The following is a 17,634-nucleotide window of genomic DNA, read 5'->3' on the forward strand; positions in this document are numbered from 1 at the left end:
GACAAGTGTCAGTAGCCAGCAAGACATATATTACTACAAGAGACGAGAAGTTTGCCAACACCAAATGACCAGCGCCAGAACCGAGTCAAGAAGCCAGCATCTGCTGGCTGTTACCGTGACCGACGACGGGGAAAAGCCTAGGGTGAGCCCTTCTTCTTTCCCTTGTACAGGTATCCTCCAATGACCGATTCCACAGCGCCAACAGCAGCCAAGACACCCAGCCCAGCACCCGCCGTCTTCCAGTCGAGGGAGCCCCTCTCGTACAGGCCCCAGGCGCGGTAGCCCATGTAGGAGCTCAAGCCGATGACGGCAGCCAGGTTGACGAGGGCGAGGGCGCCGGCATTGCCGTCGGAGAGCTCGGCAAAGTGCTTTGTGAGCCACGAGTCGGCCTGGCGGGCCTTGCTGGAGGCGTCGTTCTTGACCTTTGCGGCCTTGGCCTTGGCGGCGGCGGCCTCGCGATAGCGCCGGTCGGCTTGCGTCTCCGTCTTGACGTCCTGGTCGAGGAAGTCGGAGGACACGGTGTGCACGCTCGGCACGTCGACGTCGACTAGCGATGCCGTGGACGCGCTCTCGTTGGGGATGATCTCGGGGGGTTGGGGGGCAGCTGCCTGCTCGCAAGGACGAAGGGTCAGAATCCGAGGCGCCAGGGCTCAGCAAACTTTTGCTCGGGACGGTCGAGGGCATGCAAGATGGGAGAGTCATCTTGGGCTAGGGCGCTGTGCCGCTTCGCAATCGGTCGACTCACCTCACTGGCAGATTGCTTGGGGCCGCTGGCAGCTATCTCGGCGTAGGACACTGGGGCGCGAGGGGCGTCAGCGACGTCTGGCGGAGACGCACATGCGCATCAACAACTACTCACTGGTTCAAGGAGTTGCAGGAGCAAAGAGGGCAATTGCGACGACGGTGCGGCCTTGGTGGAGGGATGAAGAATGAATCGGGCTTCTGCACGGCAACTGGGAGGAGGGGAGGCGTGTGTGCTAAGGCTAAGTAGTAGGTAGGCGGCAGTGATCTGATGTTGCTCTGCATGTGACGCAACCAAGCCTGGGCCCTGCTGCCAAGTACCCAAGGTACTCCTGTCCTGGCCGAGGGACAACTGCCCATGACGTACTGTACCTAGCTTGCGCGCCAGTTTGTTTTCCACCGCCGCGGCCGCAACAAAACATTGGCCATTCCCCCCTCTAGCTTGACAAAACAATGCGCATTGTCGACTTGATGGGGCCGAAGATTACCAGACTCCGAGCCGTCCGTCTGCCTTATCTGTTGAAGGACAATGCGATGCGCTCCGCTCGATACCACAGTTAAGGCCGCTCACTGTTATGTCCTTCCATGTTCTGGCTCAGGTACAGGCTGTGGTCTCTACAAGCAACGCCTGCCATTCCCGCTACCGAGGCGAAAAATCATTTCCACCAGCAACCGAAGAGAATACTACGTCTTGCTTCTTACAAAGTACAATCAGATCAACCCTTCATGGTATCATCGACGAATGACGGAAATATGCTCTCGCACCTGCCCATGGCCCTCTCCTCTAATCCAATAAACCGCCAGACGCCGTATCATCGGGTATCAAAATGTCCCCTGACACGCTTCAACAAGCAGCCTAGGAAACCAGTGCGCCAATCCTTCCCACGTGCCGCAAGCATCTGTCCACCAAAAACTCCCCCTCCCCGCGCCGAGGCCATCGCCAGGCCCGCATGCCCCGAAACGGCGCCTGTCACGCCGGCTTGGTATGTGTCTCGCTGAGCCTCGCAACCCAGTGTTGCCTGACTCGCCAAGGCATCTTGCAGAACAGGAGTGCCTTGTATTGGTCGCACAGGACTGCTTCAGTAATCATGAGTTGCAGATCCGGATCCTGGTCGGCAAAGTCCTTGAAGAATGCATCCAGGGCCGCTTCCTGCCATTGGAGGCCATGTCTGTTCTTCGCAGCGTCCAGTTCCTCCAAGCCGGACCCGTTTCCGTTGACAGGCAACGGCGTCGTGTTGGACGAACTGGGAGCCGTCACAGAAGCCGCTATGGCCCCAAGAGCGCTCGACAGAGAATCGCCCTGGCCAGACGTGCGCGCTCGCTTCTCAGGCGACTGCGCGGCCTGCGGAGCGCTCCCCGGCGTGGCGCTCGAAAATGACGGCTGAGCGTCAAAGGCATATTCTGCGGGTTCCTGCGGCAACGCCCGCTTCTTGGCTTGATTGACCGGCTCGTCAGGCGGCGTGTGCGCTGATGGCGACCGTCCCACGGCAGTTCGAGCGGGAAGTGTGGCCGACTTTGGTCGCGGAGGTCGTGCCCCGGGGCCGGTTGCGCTATCCGTGGTGGGTTGTGTTGAATACGCACGATGTTGGTCTGCGCCGTCGGACGTCTGGACTGAGCCAGCGTCCAGCTGTAGATTCAAAATCCCCGTCCCAGGCATATCCGTCTCGTCAAGCTCGTCTGGTCTCCTCCTCGGCTTCATGATTCTCTTGGGGGCGCCGCCCGACCCAATCACATCTGGGTAAAGTATCTCCATGAAATCCTCGTGTTCGAAACGTCGCCCGCGAAGGGCTCGCGAAAGGGGTTCTTTCTGGTTGTCGGTCAGCACGCCAAGCCGCAGTTACACTGCATCAGTTCCATGGTGGCTTACCTCGATGTGCGCGTTCCACGCCTCTTTGGACGCCGTCACGACTCGCGTGTTGGGGTTGTACAGAAAATCCGGGTGCTCGCGTAGGCCCCTCCATAGTCGAAATCGCTTGCGCGCGTTGTCGCTCTTGTTGATGAGATGGCTCTTGGTGGGATAGGCACCATGGCTTTTTTCGAGCGCCTGAGCGGCGCGCGCCCAGGCCTCGGCCTTGAAACTGCTATTCTCGCGCAAGCCAAGCTGGACGCTCTCGCAAAGGCTTCGGAAGAAGGTGGTCTCGTAGGCCGGCGTCCAGCTGAACCTCGGCGTGCGGCGTTCGCAGATGAGTTGAGTCTCTGAGTGCCCGTCCGGGCCGAGCATGTCGATGTCGTCCTCAGACATGCTGCCTGCTGGGGCCCCTATCGGGCCTTGCAGTGACGATGATGGGGCCCTGCCACGGCGATCAGAAGCGCGCCAGCGTCGTCGCGGGCTGCAGGCCTAGAGGGGAGAGTCCGCGAGGACGCCTGAGAATTTGCGAAGCTCCGAGCTTGGGACTGCCGAAAACGGATCCAGCAGCCCAGCGTGGGTGGAGATGGTGTTCGCCAACCCCAGGGAACATCAACGTCACGTGATGAGCGCCCATCTACCGAGGCAGTCGTGGCTGATCAGCTCAACATGTTTTCCCAAGGCAGGGGATGAGTGCGATTGGACCAGCACATCTCTTGCAAAAGAGCAGCTCTCGTTTGCAAAGTGTCGCCCCGGTCCCCGGTTTGCCCCAACGGTCGAGCGTCGAAGCACCGTCGAAGCACCGTCGAACATCGAAGGACTGCCCGAGGTAAGGAATTCCTTCTGGGGAAGTCTCTTTACTGGGAGCCAGCACTCGATCATTCGCATTGGTTATGCGCGACGCTCATTTATCATCAGATCACAGTGCGGCTACGCATGTTTAGCAGCGAACATATGCATCAAGCAGACGAACGCGCGAGTCGCAACGCGACGCTTCCAGGAGCAAGTATGACGAGATACCACCAACCGTCGCCCTCACCGCTTCCCTCTCTCACGAGGACCTCCTTTTCTAGCTGGCAAGCCGCAGGCCTCCGCGTTATCCCACACTTGCTGCAGACTGTCTGCCTGTGACTCACACTTGAGTGCTCGCCATCGTCTCTTCAGCTTCCTTCTTCCACTCGTCTCGCCATCTGGAGAGCGGAGGTCGTCCTTTGACAGTGTCACCCACGGACCAGAGCATCCTCTTCTTGTCCGTCTCCTCCGACACATCATTGTCGGGACAAATTACGTAAAATCTGTCCTCTCCCATCTTTCGATGAAGATGCTCAGCTACCTGCTCGGGTGCCCAGGCGCCAGCTGGCTTCTCTCTGCCTTGGCCGCCTCCCGTCTTTGGAAATGTCTGCGTTTCAGTAATCCGTGCTTAGACCGCAAGGGGCCAAAGGATGAAAACTCACAAGGCCGGTGTGAGTCCAGCCAGGGACGAGAAGATGAACTGTAGTCTTGTCGTGCCTCAGATCCCAGCTGAGATGCTCGGCAAGGCTCTTCACCGCCGCCTTTGATGCATTGTAGGCAGCGTTACCCGGCGGGTTGGTGATTCCCTGTTTGCTGCCAGTGATTACAACGGCCGTTTGTTTTGACTTGGCAGCTTCCTGCACCACAGGAAGGAATGTGTTGATGCCGTGGATTACTCCGAAAAGGTTGGTCTCGAGGGTCTGGGAGTAGGGTCGATTAGCTCTAGCCGCATAGCACCTCACCATATTCATGAAGAAAAGAAAGACATTGCGGGAGTCTACTCCTGAATGCTACGATGAAGGCAGCATGCGAGGCGGGTGCAGCAATAGATGAGACCTCAATCGAATGTATAAACGCCAAATTTATTGTAGAAGTTTAAAAGTCTCAAATATAGCACGTTGGCTGTAGGGAGGTAAGTGTTGCGGTCTACAGGATATGATGAATGTTCATGGACTCACACTTTCGTCAAGTCGAAGCCGAAAATGCCATTTGGATGATGGGGCTGACAGTAGCTGGCGTCATTATGGAGCCAACCAGAGCTTCTTATTACGTATAGCCTTCTGATAGACAAAGGGGCGCAAGTGATTACTTGAGCACTGAAGCCTGTCGCGGATTTCGGCCTGCGCCGAGGCGGAGATAGCACCTTCATTCGCCCTTCTCTTACCGCACATAGCTTATGTATGGTGTACGAAGTATCTGGCTTATGCACTGCGCACCAGTTCTCCGGCCTAGTGCTGCGGCAAGAACTCAACCTCAGCCCGGATCCGCCGCGTGTGTAACAGCTCGACTGCGCAAAGTTGCCGAGCTCCGATGATGTGTTGACTCTGCCGACCCTCGCGGCAGAGCAAGCAGCGCGATCTCCATCCCAGGATGATGATGATGATACCACGCTGGGCCGGGTTGGTTACACCACACCCATCCGACCCGCGTGACTGTGGATAGGGATAGGGACGACTCCCGTGCCGCTTTACCCATCAGTGAGCTTCGCATGGACAGAAGGTTTTCGTCCACACTGTAGTGCCCCTGTGGAAAAACCCCTCAAGCTCTCCCCCTGTAGTCCTGGCACTCAAAATCCTCTCCCAGAAGCCGTGGTACGTGGACTTTGTCACTAGTATCAACTGCATTACATGTTTCGTTTTTCGAAGAAGGAATCGAATTTTCCAATTCAGAGCGATTCGGTGCCTTCGCACCTTCTTCAAGCCAATATTTCTTACGTATTCATTTCAAGGCCATGGTATATACATGAGATGTTCAACATGGCTCGCCTACCACGTCCACCCTCGTCTATATGGTCCCTGGGACTTCATATGTATCGCATATATATGAATACGTGCAGAATGGTTATTCGCACGTGGTGCGAATATATACCCATGATGTACATCATACAGAGTCCAGTATATCGTCTTGTATCCATGATCGAAATCTTAATGTAAACATGGCAAGCTGGCGCTCATAGAATGACTTGCTTGAAAAGCACAAACAATTGCCCGCTGTTAGCTGGAGAACCATCACTCACATTCTTCTCGCCCTCGTTTTCTGCAAGTATTGCCAAGGCAGGAATTACATTTCTCGTTCAATCTCCAAATCTGTAGGTCGTTTCCTACTGTTTTATCTCACCTACCTTTTCTTGACTCGTTTCCTCGGCCGCAAGCACAGCCCCCCCCTGTTCTTCCCGTGAGAGCGGCACGTTCACCAAAATAACCAGCCGTCTCCAACAGTATGAATAAGTATAATTCTTGCCGCTCTAGCCGGTCCAACGAGTGGTCTAAGCCTCGTTGAATCTCCAATCAATGTGTTTCTCTGCAATCGGCATACCTCAGAATTGCGTATTTAAGAGACCATCAACACCCGCTGCAACAGCTCCTGCAGCAACAGCCTACTTTCAGTCATCACTCATCAGCAAGTCCACACATATCATTAGCGACCAAAGCAAAGATGAAATCAACTCTTGCCATCGTTGCCCTTTTTGGCGTCTCCCTTGCGATGCCGCAGGTTGGTACATATGTCTCTCCTCCCAAGGAATGCCACTGACAGAGGTCATTAGGGACAGGTCGAGGAGTTGTCTGACGACAAAGGCGAGCTTGAGATTCCTATGGATTCTCCCGCCAAGGCCAATCAGTCACCAGTTTCACAGCCGATGCTGAGGAGGAATCACTGTAAAGGCTGGAAAACGAAATGCGTTTTTGACTACATATGCGTCATGAGAGGATGCTCGAAATGTGTGGATGTTCAGAATAAAGTAATGGGAGAGTGTGTTTAAGCTACAAGGTACTGGTAGTGCCTTATCTACGAGATTTGGTTTGACAAGCGGCCTACGCATGTCCCGGGACTTATACAGTGAAGATTAGTGACTGCATTATCAACAAACAGCACTTGAGGCATCTATGCTTATTATCTACATGTAGACTCGAGCTATATGCTCAATCAGAGATATACGGGTCTAATTCTGAGGACACCGATGAGCTGCCTCACCACCAGGCAAGCAGCAGCCGGGATCGGGGCCAGCACGAAATAGGGAATCACGTGTAGCGAGGGGATCTCCCCAAGGGAGGCATGATCGAGAAAGCAGCACTAGAAGGGGCCCTTACGTGACAAGGCCATGCGAATGGAGGGCAAATCTACGGATGCAAATAACAGTCCGCATAAGTGATCCACGTACTGAACAAACCGTACTGCGTGAACAACTTGCAAAGTCAGAAAGTCTTCATATCGCATAGTGAGATACCATCGCGGAACTGCCCCGAAAGTCGGCATCATGGAGAAGTTCGTGGCGCGTCAGTCTTGGCCCTAGGGCGAGCACTTGCACTCCCCAAGGACCATGGTGGAAGGTTCGCGGGAAGCAAAGGCTGACTCGTAGGGCAGAGCGCTTTTTAGAAAATATACACATCACTTGAATCTGTAGACTTGAGAGGTTCACTGTCAGACAGCGCAGTGAGTTCGGGAATCGCGGAGACTGCGGAGTTAAGCGTTGCATTAACATCACTAACACGCCGAACCCCGCCAGAGAACGACGTCACAGCTCTTGAGCTCACTGCAACTTGTTTCTGTGTGATGGAGCCGAGTTTGTTCCTATATAAACAGGAAACCCCTTTGTACTGACAATTGAAAGCGCTTCGACCTGAACAAACACCGCTCTGTTCACCATAATGACTGCAGGCGACGTTTTCGCATCCGGCTCCGCCGCTCTCATCACGGGGGGCGCATCGGGGATTGGTCTTGCGATTGCCAAGCTCTGTAAGAGCAAAGGCATGAGGGTGTTCCTCGTCGACCGCGATGCAGACACGTTGCAAAGGGCAGAGCGCGAGATCGCCGGCCAAGATTCGACGGGAAAAGACGTGGTCACTTCTGTATCCGACGTCAGCCAGCCGGACAGTTGGAAGACGTTGAAACAGGCCGTGACTAAAGCTTTTGGGGGCATCGAGCTTCTGGTCCTGAACGCCGGCACGGCTGCCAAGGGAAGCTGGGGGAATGACGATTATTTCAGGACTGCATGTCTCCTCTCTGCGGAAGTGCGCAACCCGTAGACTTTTAGCCCCATCCTATATGCATTGACACATGATAGCTCAACATTCAGGAACTAGACGACCGCAAAGGCCCGCTTGAAAACTCCATCTGCATCCAGCATCAGGAGAAGTTGACCCCGGTTACCAAAAGGACGGCTTTGGGGCTGACCATGACAGCAGTGAAGGATGAATACCCGGGGCCGCTAGAATAATAGGATGTAGCTATTGAAGAATAAACGGGGTAGGCCTCCTTTGCGAGTACATATGAGCCGAGCCGAGTCGGATACGAAGTTTCCGCGTGATTATATCAACGGTGGAGCGTTTTTACATAGAAATACAAAGCACGCGAATCGTTTATCGCTTCGAAATCGCGTGGTCAGCGTGAACCCGAAATGACCTTGGGTAACAACGTGAACCACAGCTCACGTACTTCGTACTTCCAACAAAATGCCTGATGCTTCGTGACAGGCCTTGGTGTCGTAGTGAGAATAACGGCAGCGGTTATACCAAAATGGTCCGTTGGAATGTAAAGCCACCCATGAAACTTCTCAGTTGTGGCACCCGTCGCATTTACAGCCACAGGGCCGGGCCCGGCCAAGCCAATGCAAGCTTGCCTCCAATGGGCTCGGATCAGTTGGTCCGTCCAATGCGCGGGATACGACATAACTTGGAATGAACGCAATTCCCGCGTACATACATACAAACTTGGAAGTTGTAATTACAACACTACGGAGCTACACTGAGCCTACACACGTATCAGGGGGGGTGCGTCCCGGATTTTGGAAGCACTCAGTGACAAAACCCGAATCGGGTTTCATACGGGAAGCATGAGGTTCTATGCAAAATGCGCGGGCTTGGAAGACCGTTTCTTTCCGCCCATATCCTTTGTCCATGAGGAAAAGCACGAGAAGACGCGCCGCCACACAGAGAACTGCAACGGACATGGATAGATGCATGCTGGCCTATGTTCTCACGGGACCAGTCAGGCTCACAGGCTTATGCCACATGGCCCCTCTTCCCAGCCAAAAGCCACGCTAGGGCGGCCTTTCCCTTCCGAATTTGACCAATGCCGACCGTCTTGTATGCTGGCCGCAATCACACGAGCATAATATGAATGCCTCGTGGTGCATAGGCGAATGATGGAGCAGAGAAGTCGCAACGTACACCGTCTTGGCAGAGTAGGCTCTAGCATCAGAGCCGCCGTATCCGCCGCGACTGGTCGGCACGGGGGCGACTTCAACTCTCGGCCACGAGGTGGGTTTTTGTGACTACCTATTCAAACCAGCATGTAACTTGATTCTGGCGCAGACAGGAATGGGTTCATGTAAGTCGACGAATCACCAATACCGCGATCACCGAGCTTACCCCGTAAATCACACTCGGCTTTCTGGCTCGCTGGGCGGCGCATCTCCTTCAGGTACAAACCTGCCCACGGGTTATGTAGCGATACAGGTTTTCGGCCGACAGGAAAAGGGGGGGAACATCACTCGCCGGTCCGTGAAATAACGCGGTTACACCTGTTGTCTGGCGACCTGGGGGGCAGCCAATCATATACCTAGCAAGGTGATCAGACTCGGGCTTGGTGGTGTGTGGGAGGATGTGCTGTCACGCTCCTCCTTAGTTTTCCCTGGAAGATGTGGAGGGGCATGACGGCGCTCGATCTTCTTCCGCTCCGTCGAGATGAGAGCCCGCTGGGAGGTAACAGCGCTTGTTGCCAAACGTCCCTGCATGATCCATCTGCATATTTGATGTGTCGCCGCTTCCAGGATGCCGGGGTCAAGTTTAGCTCCAGCCCGGAGTCCTCCGAACTGGAATGCCACTGCCCCTTATTCTTATTCCGCCAACACGTACTTCTGATCATCAAATACTACTAAATACCTAGGGTCGCCATGTTGGACGCAAGAGCTTATTTGTCGTCGAGGATGGCTCGAGCTTCGGCCTAACCTCTGGTGGCAGGAGTGCAGCCCTCACGAGACATGCACTCATGAATAATCTGATATTCCGGGCGTACTCACCTTCTCCGAAGAGAAAAAGAACAAAGGTTAAGTCCATACGAGAGATGAGATCCGCGAATATTATGCAGCGGAGAGCGCGGCACATTTGCTTGATTTATATAGATGCAAGCCTCCTGCGGCTCAAGGACGTCAATCTGTTCTAGGGCGATCCGAGCCACCCATCGGCCACGGAACTAAAGAACCTTGTGGCGACGTTGAGATCCCGATGTCAATGACCCGGTGCCCACGACAAAACAAGGACCAGACTAAAGCAGCTAGTGCAGCAACCTTGAAGTTGGCTTGACCTATCGCCTCATTGCCAGCCTCCCCCAGATCATCCGATAGATTTGACCCCGGATCTAATCGCACGTGTCCCAGCCAGTCTATTCGGGCCTTCCGTCAGGAGGCGCTCAGTTCCTGCGTTGGACGTTACATTGTCTTCGAGTCTGTCACTCATCCCGAAGACCGTCATCTCCGCACCCTGATGCCAAGCTTCCAACTTGTGCCAGCGCCTGGCCGGGCCGGAGGTCACTGGCGTCTTCGGGCTTTGCCCAGGGTCCCGGGAACAAGCACGGGAGTCATGACTTGAGCCATGTGACCTTCCGCGTTGCTCTCTTACCCTCCGAAATGTGACTTCCACCAACAGGGATTCCAGCTGTCGCTGCAGACGACGGTCGCTGCAACGACCTGCCTGTATAGGCGGATGGGATGGCTGGAAGGTCATCATGGCTGCTTGAATATCTCATCTGCCTCCAACAGGGAAAACGCTGGATACTGGAGGCTGGAGGAGGCTGCGCCTTTAACTGCCCGACAATGCCCGCCCAAGTCTCAGGGCATTCCCATAAGAGGATAAGATCCGTCTGTTTCTCATTGTTTGGCTGTATTACACGATAGCTGCTGTACATACCAATACGGCGTTTGTTTCTTCCATCATGATCCCCCAACGCACTCTCACGGCCATAATCGCCCTCGTCTCGGCCGCTTCTGCCTGGGACGCCCCCAACTACGCAGGCTTCGGCCGAGTATGGCAAGAGACTTTTGCCGGAGCGAAGGGGTCCTCTCCGAACCGTGGAAACTGGAACATCATCGACGGCAACCTAGGCGTCAACAACGAACTGCAGACTTATACGTCCAAGACGCGCAATGTTCAGCTAAGCGGGGGCGGCACTCTGCAACTCGTCCCCTGGAAAGACGGCTCGGCTCCGCGCGGCTGGACATCCGGGCGGCTCGAAGGCAGCCATCTCGTGACCCCCGAGGCCGGCAAGGTGACGAGGGTCGAGGCGGCGGTGCGGTTCGGTGGCAACCCGGTCGACCGCAAGCAGGGCATATGGCCGGCCTTTTGGATGCTGGGCCACGCGATCCGCAACGGCGCGCCCTGGCCTGCTTGCGGGGAGATTGACATTATGGAGTCCGTCAACGGCCAGCTGTCGGGATATGGCACGGTGCACTGCAATGTCTTCCCCGGCGGTATCTGCAACGAGGGAACCGGCATCGGGGGCTCCACTGCCTTTCCCGATCAAGGCTGGCACACGTGGAGAGTCGAGTTTGATCGCAGACCCGGCAACTGGCTGGACCAGAGCATCTCGTGGTACATGGACGGCCGGCTGTTCCACCAAATCAGAGGCAACCGCATCAACAACCCTGGTGTTTGGGCATCATTGTGCAACAGCCCCCTTTTCTTTATTCTGAACGTGGCCGTTGGCGGCAACTGGGTGAGTGTCTATTCTTAGCTCGCCATAACCACACACGGATTTGCATGGACCCCTTTGCTGACCACGGGTTTCTGCTATAGCCCGGGTATCCGAATGGCAATACGTTCGACGGCTACGGCAGCATGCTAGAGGTCGGCTACGTGGCCCACTATACCGCCTATTAAACTGGGCGACTGAATGCTCCGACTTATTCCTTCTTCTGCCCATGATTGCGTGCTGAGTGCGCGGGCAACTTTACTCAGATTCATTCTATATCTGTCGCTTCCAAGCTTTCTTGTACATAAGATTGGCCAAGTGTACATAGGGACGAGTTTCTGATGATGTTTATGACGATTCTATGACGAGCGAGCCTTTGCGTTTGATGTAGTGCAGTGCGTATATGCGTATGCACGGTCGCGCAAACTTCTCATACTCTATTGACAAGATGAACAACCACTTGCGGGCCGGGCTTGACGGGAGTGAGCGGGACTGGATCGCTCCTCGACAATCTGTACAGTTTCTCGCCGTTCTAGCCTCACAAATACTGACCTCGTAGCGGCTGCCCCCTTCAATGCGCGGAATCATGCGTAGCTCGACCTTCTATCTGCAGAATCTGCTCGGTTAATTGCACCACCTCGCTTTCAACCTCTTCTCTGCTCTTCTCTTGCAAGTCGTATATCTCGCGGAGTCGATCCACCATGAAGTCCTGCAGCGGCGCTCTCCGGGCCGCTCGGTAGTCGTAGACGGCAATGTCCTCGAAGCACCTAGCCGCCGGACGTCTGTGCTGCTCGGAGAGGATGACTGCCTCCAAGAAGATGGCATCAGAGTTGTAATGTGGCTTCTTGGCAAGCTTGTGCAAGACCGTCACGCTGTCCGGGTAGGTGATTGGCTTGCGCAATCGTTAGTGTTGGAGCTTGACTTGACGAGAACTGCTTGGAGGTGGCTCTCACAAGCTTGTAGTCGGTCTTGATGCTTCGCAAGATGAGTCCCACGCTCTTGGGTGTCATGAGCTCGCTCCACTGTTGGCGGTGTTTTGGATCGGCCGCGGCTGCAAACCTCAAGAGCCAGTTGACTCGTGCAGACTCGGCGTATCGATTGTAGATGACGTTGTTGACATGGCCTGTCCAGCGTCAATTGCCATCTTGTCACTATCTCGAGACATGGAGCGGTACCCTTGCAACTTGATCAGCTACTCTCACGATGTACCGGGCCAGGAGTCAAAGTCATTCTCACCATGCTATCCTTTGGATGCCAAACCCGCCGGATGGTCAGGACAGTCAGTCTGAGCGAGTCCCAGAAGGGAAACCAACGCTGGCCGCTCACCATTTCACCCCAAACAACAGTATGCTTGTCCAGCCCTCGCCATCGGTGGCTGGTCAAGAAGCCCTCGCGGCCGGCGGAGAGCTCAAGCCAATGTTTGTCGATGTATTCGAGTCGCTCTCTTAGCAGCTTACCATCGTCGGTCTTTGGCTGGCGAGCGAGACACTGACTGATTCGGTGCCCGAGCTCGGCGAACCATCTTGGGTTGAATGAGGCCGATTTCGGGCCCCCAGCTTCCGCCGCCTTGTGGTGCGCTCGCGATGCAGCCGACTGGGCATGTCGCACAATGCAGTTGAGAAGTGGCCGTCGCATTTGTACTACCGGAATCACGGGCATTGGCTCGACTTGTCTGCTGGTCAAGAATCACGCGCGGATTGCATGACGTTGTACTCCGTACTGTCCGCCTCGGTTGTCGTCGGCTGTCTCGGCGGCCCCCGTTCGGCTCAGGAGAAGGCAGCTTACCCTAGACCCAGACTTCAACATCTATTCGTACAACACCGTCGTTTGATGTTTGCTGCCCACATTCCAGTAGGACGGGCCGGCCCATGGAATAGAATGGCATGCCCATTGACGCCGATGGAGGGTGATGAGAGTAGCGCAAGTGTTTCACGGTAGAGGTGACTCTGCTAAGCTGGCCGGAGACATTGGGCATTCCCGTTGCTTCACATTGATGGCTATTTCGAGTTCAGGTCGTAGGCGATGATTAACGAGACTTCATCAAAAACAATACTGGCATAATTCCACTCTCAAACATTGTCTGGCGCAAGCCGTCTTCCGCCTAGAATCATAGAATGTGTTTTCTCGTCGCCCAGCGCCCATGGAAATGGACACGTCACTGTAGACTATAAAGCATGGAGTATACATTTACAGCAGACTGTCAAGAACCAACGCGCCTTGTCCGGCCTTGTTCCCTCAGGACCCCAACAAGTTCTTGCGAATAGCCGCAGCCAGAGCCGTGTCAAGCTCAGTGACACCTCGGACAACATTCACGTCATCATAATTGATAGTGTCGGCAGCCATTATGCCGCCGGGGAGGAAGCTCGCGGCCATCTCGACCCATTCTCCCACAATCTGTTGAGGAAATATGCGCGAGAAGAAATCGTAAAGTTCGTTTTTCGCGACCGGCTTGACCGCCACCTCCCTTTTCAAGACCTTGGAAAAGGCAGCCTGCACGTCCAGCGGAGTGTAAGGCTGGGGCCCGTGAAGTTCGAATATGTGCGGCTTGGTGGGCGGAATGGTTTCGTTGAGTAACTCAGCTGCTAGCGTAGACCCGATGTCGTCTACGGCAACCATAGGGACCCTCCAGTCAAGGGGGGTGATCGTTGAAAAGAAAAAGGGCTGTGGTGCCTTGAGAGTGTCGAAGTTCATGGTCCAGTTCTCCATAAAGTAGGCGCAGCGAACAAATGTGACTGCGGGAATGGCGGTCATCGAAAACACCCTCTCCGCCATGTTGTTCGTCTTGATCTCTCCCTACGAGTGCATCAGTCAATCCGCAGCAGGCACACATTGAAATGGGAGGGGTAATCTGTCGCAAGACCAGAGGTGGAAGGACCTTGGGGGAGACGGACCACGCCGGTGCTAAACTGGGCGCCACCACTGCTTAGGAGGACGAGCCTCTTGACGCTGCCCGACCTCTCGATTGCGTCTCTGACGTTCTTGGAAGCGATTTCCGCATACGAGACGATATCTTGGCCATCGTACACAGGTGGAGTGATTGCCAAGATGGCATCCGACCCCGTAAAGTGCAGTCTCAAAGGGTCCAAGACATCGCCCTGGAGCGCGTGGAAGCGTGGTTGAGAGGAAAACTCATCGGGTACCTTGGCCAGGTTGCGGTACAGGCCATGGACCTCGACGACGGGGTCGGAGGTAGATAGCAGCGATCGGACCACAGCCGTTCCGGTCTTGGTCCCGGCCGGTGCGATGGTGATGCGCATTGCGGTTGGCGTGAAGCTGTAGGAGCACGATGTTGGCTGTATCTATCGTTGTATGGTCTGCTGATGTATGCCATGTAACTTATGTTGTTACTCGACAAAGGCGCAGGTCGATGAGTCTGTTAACCTTTTCCGTCCAAGACGATTTGCACGAGGGGCGTCATGGCATTGACACCAGGCTCTTTTGGTGAACAAGGTTGGCCCTGCCCCGGAGACACATCCGTCAAGATATCTGCGGCGGCGGTCCGGACCGCTGTTTCGAGCGAGAAGGCCGTTGACCCAGGCCTCAGTTGGTTACGCCAACACCGGGGATGGTTCAGCCCTAACCTACCTTGGCCAACAAGCAGCAACCTGCCCTCCATCATCCATGACCGAGCGTGCGGGGTTGGAGTCTGCCCAGCCCGAAGATCGACGTCATCGTCCAACCAGTGACGATCTCGTCGCAGAGTCGGTTGACCGAGTTTCCGATCCGGCCGATGCTGGTGCCGCCGACAGACATAGGCTTGCACACTGATGACGGTAAACGATGAGGGTAACGGTGAGGGTATTTTCTATGTACTTGTACATAAGATGGGTGCAGCCCGTAGCCTGCACTTACAACTGAGAGCACATCATGAGCCTCTAGAGTATCGGTATCATACAGAACATCGTCCCCAGAAAAAAGTAGATAAATCGAAAAGAAACAGGCAATGCTCCGAATATTAGCCAGTGTAGTAAGAAGTATCAAGAATCTCCTGGGATAGTGCCAAACTGCCCCGGTATTACTCGGCCAGGACTTGGGTCCAGGCACAGGGACAGGCCCCGATGGCTTGCGCAACACACCGTCTATTGCTCTCCCCAATCTCACTTTTTCCCCGTGTTGGCCATGCTGGGGCGCCGACTCGCCGCTGGAGTGCCGCGTGGTGTTCCTCGAGGAGTGACTCGGCTTTCGCCGAAGAAACGGTGCTGTTGGCTGTATCGTCGCTCGAATCCACCTGGGCGAATGGTGGCGGAGGCAGAAGAGGCTGGAGGAAGGCGAGAAGGGTTAGCAATCATACCCAACATGGGAGAGAGACGTTAAATAAAACCTACCTCGGCGGTCTGGATCGTACGAGACACTCCCTTGGCGGCCATCGGTAACTTGCTCCTCGCGCGCGTTGGCCAACCGCTGGGCAAAGGGCGATCGTTTGCGCAGCGTGGGCCCCTTCCAATAGATGACGTAGACAGCAATGACGAGGACAAAGGAGATGCAGAAGAGAATGGTGCTTGCGTATTCGAGATTCCTGCCTTTTGAGGCGCCGATGTTCTGGAAGAAGGGCAGGGCTGGCACGGTGAGGACACCAGCTAAAAAGTCTCGGGCCCAGCCGTTGCCGCCCGTCGCGGAGGCAGAGTACGGGCCGTAGGCGCAAATCATGTAATCGATGGTGGCCATGTAGATGGCGTAGTTGGCGATACCGACAACGGCGGCGAATATCATGGACCCAATCCAGTGTATGGGAGGGCCTGAGATGGTCCAGGCGAAGCCGATCAGGCCAATGGGTAGGCACGGCGCTGTGTATAGGAGGAACCAGAGACGCGACTCATACTGGGCCCTCTCATCCTCTGGCTTGGCCTGACGCTCCTTGATATTGCGGCGAATGGCGGGGATGAAGAGCACCCAAGCGAGAAGGTAGCCGATACCAATGGGGATGAAAGCCAAGCCAATTTGGACAGTTGAGAAGCCCCACTGCTTGTATACGAGGCCAAAGGACTGGATGAACATGAAGATGAGGGCGTCGGAGAAGCCGGAGAGCAGCGAAAGCACCAGCACGATGGGCTCCGTCAGGAACATCTTGAAGGGGCGCATCCAGGTGGCGAGGACCTCCTTGGCCGAGAAGCGATCCGCAAAGGGCACAAGCTCGTCGGGGCCCCAGAAATTGGCGTTGGACGCCTTTCTGCGCTTCTTGGCGATGCGATTCATCATGATGGTGGTGCGCGTCTCGGGAACGGTCATGAAGTGGACCGCTTGGACGAAGACGCCGAGGATGAGCTGGACCCAAATAGACCACCTGCAATATGGAAAGAGAAAAAGTCAGCAATCAGCTCCGTCCAAGCAGTCTCGAAGTTTCTTACCTCCAATGCAGGTATTGCTCGGTGAAGCCACCGATGATGGGCCCGAGCACGGAACCTCCGACCGAAGAAAAGACGACGTAGGCGACGGCGTATTGCTGGACATCGGCTTCCCACATGTCCGCAATCATGCCGAGTGTGACGGAGCCGCCGGCCGAGGACAGACCGCCGAGGGCGCGACCGACCATGATGGTGGCAAAGTTGGGGGCGAGTGCGACGGGAAGCTGCCAGATGTTGACTAGGAAGAGAGAGAGCTGAAGGACGGGCCAGCGGCCGAACTCCTCGGACCAGGGGGCCCAGAGCTCGCAGCCAAAGGCATAGAGGACTAGGAAAATCATGGCGCCGCAGCGGGCGGCTTGCTCGCTGACGTTGAACTCCTGAGCAATGCCAGGGATGGCGTTGGAGTAGAGCGACGTGTTGAAGTTCATCGACACTTGGACCCAGAAGATGACGGTCAGGATGTACCACTTCTTCCACGTAGGGAAGCTATAGCCCAGCTCGTTGTAGCAGTCGTCCTCTGTTATTTCGTACTTGTCATAGGTGCCGAGCTTCTCGAGCTGAGCGCCGTTGCCGTTGCCGTTGCCGTTGCCGGTGGGCGAGTCGGACCCGTCCTGCGTGGGCAGGGGTGCCACGCCCTCGTCTTGAGCCTTTGCGGCCGCGACGGACTCGACGGCGTCGCCGCCGCGAGCGTCTGCGTGCCCGGCATCGGACGCCTTGAGCATCTCGTTGGCGAGTTCGAGATCTTTTTGGTTAATGACCTGCGGCGGGTCTTCGGAGAAGTGGGTGGACGGCATGCTGGGCTTGTTCGAAGCGAGCCAAAGCTCCGAGTCCTCCCTGTGTCTGGACCGCGCAAGCAGAGGCTGGGGGGGGGGGGGCAATTGGATAATTGCTGCTCCTCACCAGTGTAGATGAAGCCCAATTATGCCGAGGAGGATGAGGAGAAAGAAAAAGAAGAAGAAGAAGGGGAGGGGAGCGGGAGAGAGGGGAATGGAGGTGTAAGTAGTGGTA

At 55.6% G+C, this 17,634-nt stretch overlaps 7 protein-coding genes across 7 annotated transcripts; 2 read left to right on the top strand and 5 right to left on the bottom strand.

The window, feature by feature from the left end:
* Positions 1-137: 137 nt before the first annotated feature.
* HRG_00321 (myb/SANT-like DNA-binding domain-containing protein) lies at positions 138-2,983 on the bottom strand (the record flags this gene model as incomplete). Its single annotated transcript, XM_044858792.1, has 6 exons — positions 138-608; positions 746-795; positions 1,313-1,356; positions 1,812-2,208; positions 2,323-2,548; positions 2,609-2,983. 6 exons carry the CDS (start codon positions 2,981-2,983, stop codon positions 138-140), a joined length of 1,563 nt encoding a protein of 520 aa, XP_044725192.1.
* A 736-nt stretch (positions 2,984-3,719) lies between these two features.
* HRG_00322 (short chain dehydrogenase domain-containing protein) lies at positions 3,720-4,344 on the bottom strand (the record flags this gene model as incomplete). Its single annotated transcript, XM_044858793.1, has 2 exons — positions 3,720-3,974; positions 4,042-4,344. The coding sequence occupies 2 exons, from the start codon at positions 4,342-4,344 to the stop codon at positions 3,720-3,722; spliced, it is 558 nt and encodes a 185-aa protein (XP_044725193.1).
* Positions 4,345-7,245: 2,901 nt separating this feature from the next.
* Positions 7,246-7,623, top strand: HRG_00323 (short chain dehydrogenase domain-containing protein; the record flags this gene model as incomplete). The annotated part of the gene is made up of 1 exon (XM_044858794.1): positions 7,246-7,623. One exon carries the CDS (start codon positions 7,246-7,248, stop codon positions 7,621-7,623), a length of 378 nt encoding a protein of 125 aa, XP_044725194.1.
* Positions 7,624-10,528: 2,905 nt separating this feature from the next.
* HRG_00324 (glycosyl hydrolases family 16 domain-containing protein) lies at positions 10,529-11,472 on the top strand (the record flags this gene model as incomplete). Its single annotated transcript, XM_044858795.1, has 2 exons — positions 10,529-11,308; positions 11,389-11,472. The coding sequence occupies 2 exons, from the start codon at positions 10,529-10,531 to the stop codon at positions 11,470-11,472; spliced, it is 864 nt and encodes a 287-aa protein (XP_044725195.1).
* Positions 11,473-11,855: 383 nt separating this feature from the next.
* On the bottom strand, positions 11,856-12,919 carry HRG_00325 (thioesterase-like superfamily domain-containing protein; the record flags this gene model as incomplete). The annotated part of the gene is made up of 3 exons (XM_044858796.1): positions 11,856-12,176; positions 12,238-12,407; positions 12,598-12,919. 3 exons carry the CDS (start codon positions 12,917-12,919, stop codon positions 11,856-11,858), a joined length of 813 nt encoding a protein of 270 aa, XP_044725196.1.
* Positions 12,920-13,519: 600 nt separating this feature from the next.
* Positions 13,520-14,541, bottom strand: HRG_00326 (NAD(P)H-binding domain-containing protein; the record flags this gene model as incomplete). Its single annotated transcript, XM_044858797.1, has 2 exons — positions 13,520-14,077; positions 14,176-14,541. 2 exons carry the CDS (start codon positions 14,539-14,541, stop codon positions 13,520-13,522), a joined length of 924 nt encoding a protein of 307 aa, XP_044725197.1.
* Positions 14,542-15,381: 840 nt separating this feature from the next.
* HRG_00327 (major facilitator superfamily domain-containing protein) lies at positions 15,382-17,420 on the bottom strand (the record flags this gene model as incomplete). The annotated part of the gene is made up of 3 exons (XM_044858798.1): positions 15,382-15,542; positions 15,610-16,565; positions 16,630-17,420. 3 exons carry the CDS (start codon positions 17,418-17,420, stop codon positions 15,382-15,384), a joined length of 1,908 nt encoding a protein of 635 aa, XP_044725198.1.
* Positions 17,421-17,634: the final 214 nt, after the last annotated feature.

The sequence above is a fragment of the Hirsutella rhossiliensis genome, assembly GCF_020360975.1.
Source record: "Hirsutella rhossiliensis strain HR02 chromosome Unknown scaffold00001, whole genome shotgun sequence".
Lineage (NCBI taxonomy): Eukaryota > Fungi > Ascomycota > Sordariomycetes > Hypocreales > Ophiocordycipitaceae > Hirsutella > Hirsutella rhossiliensis.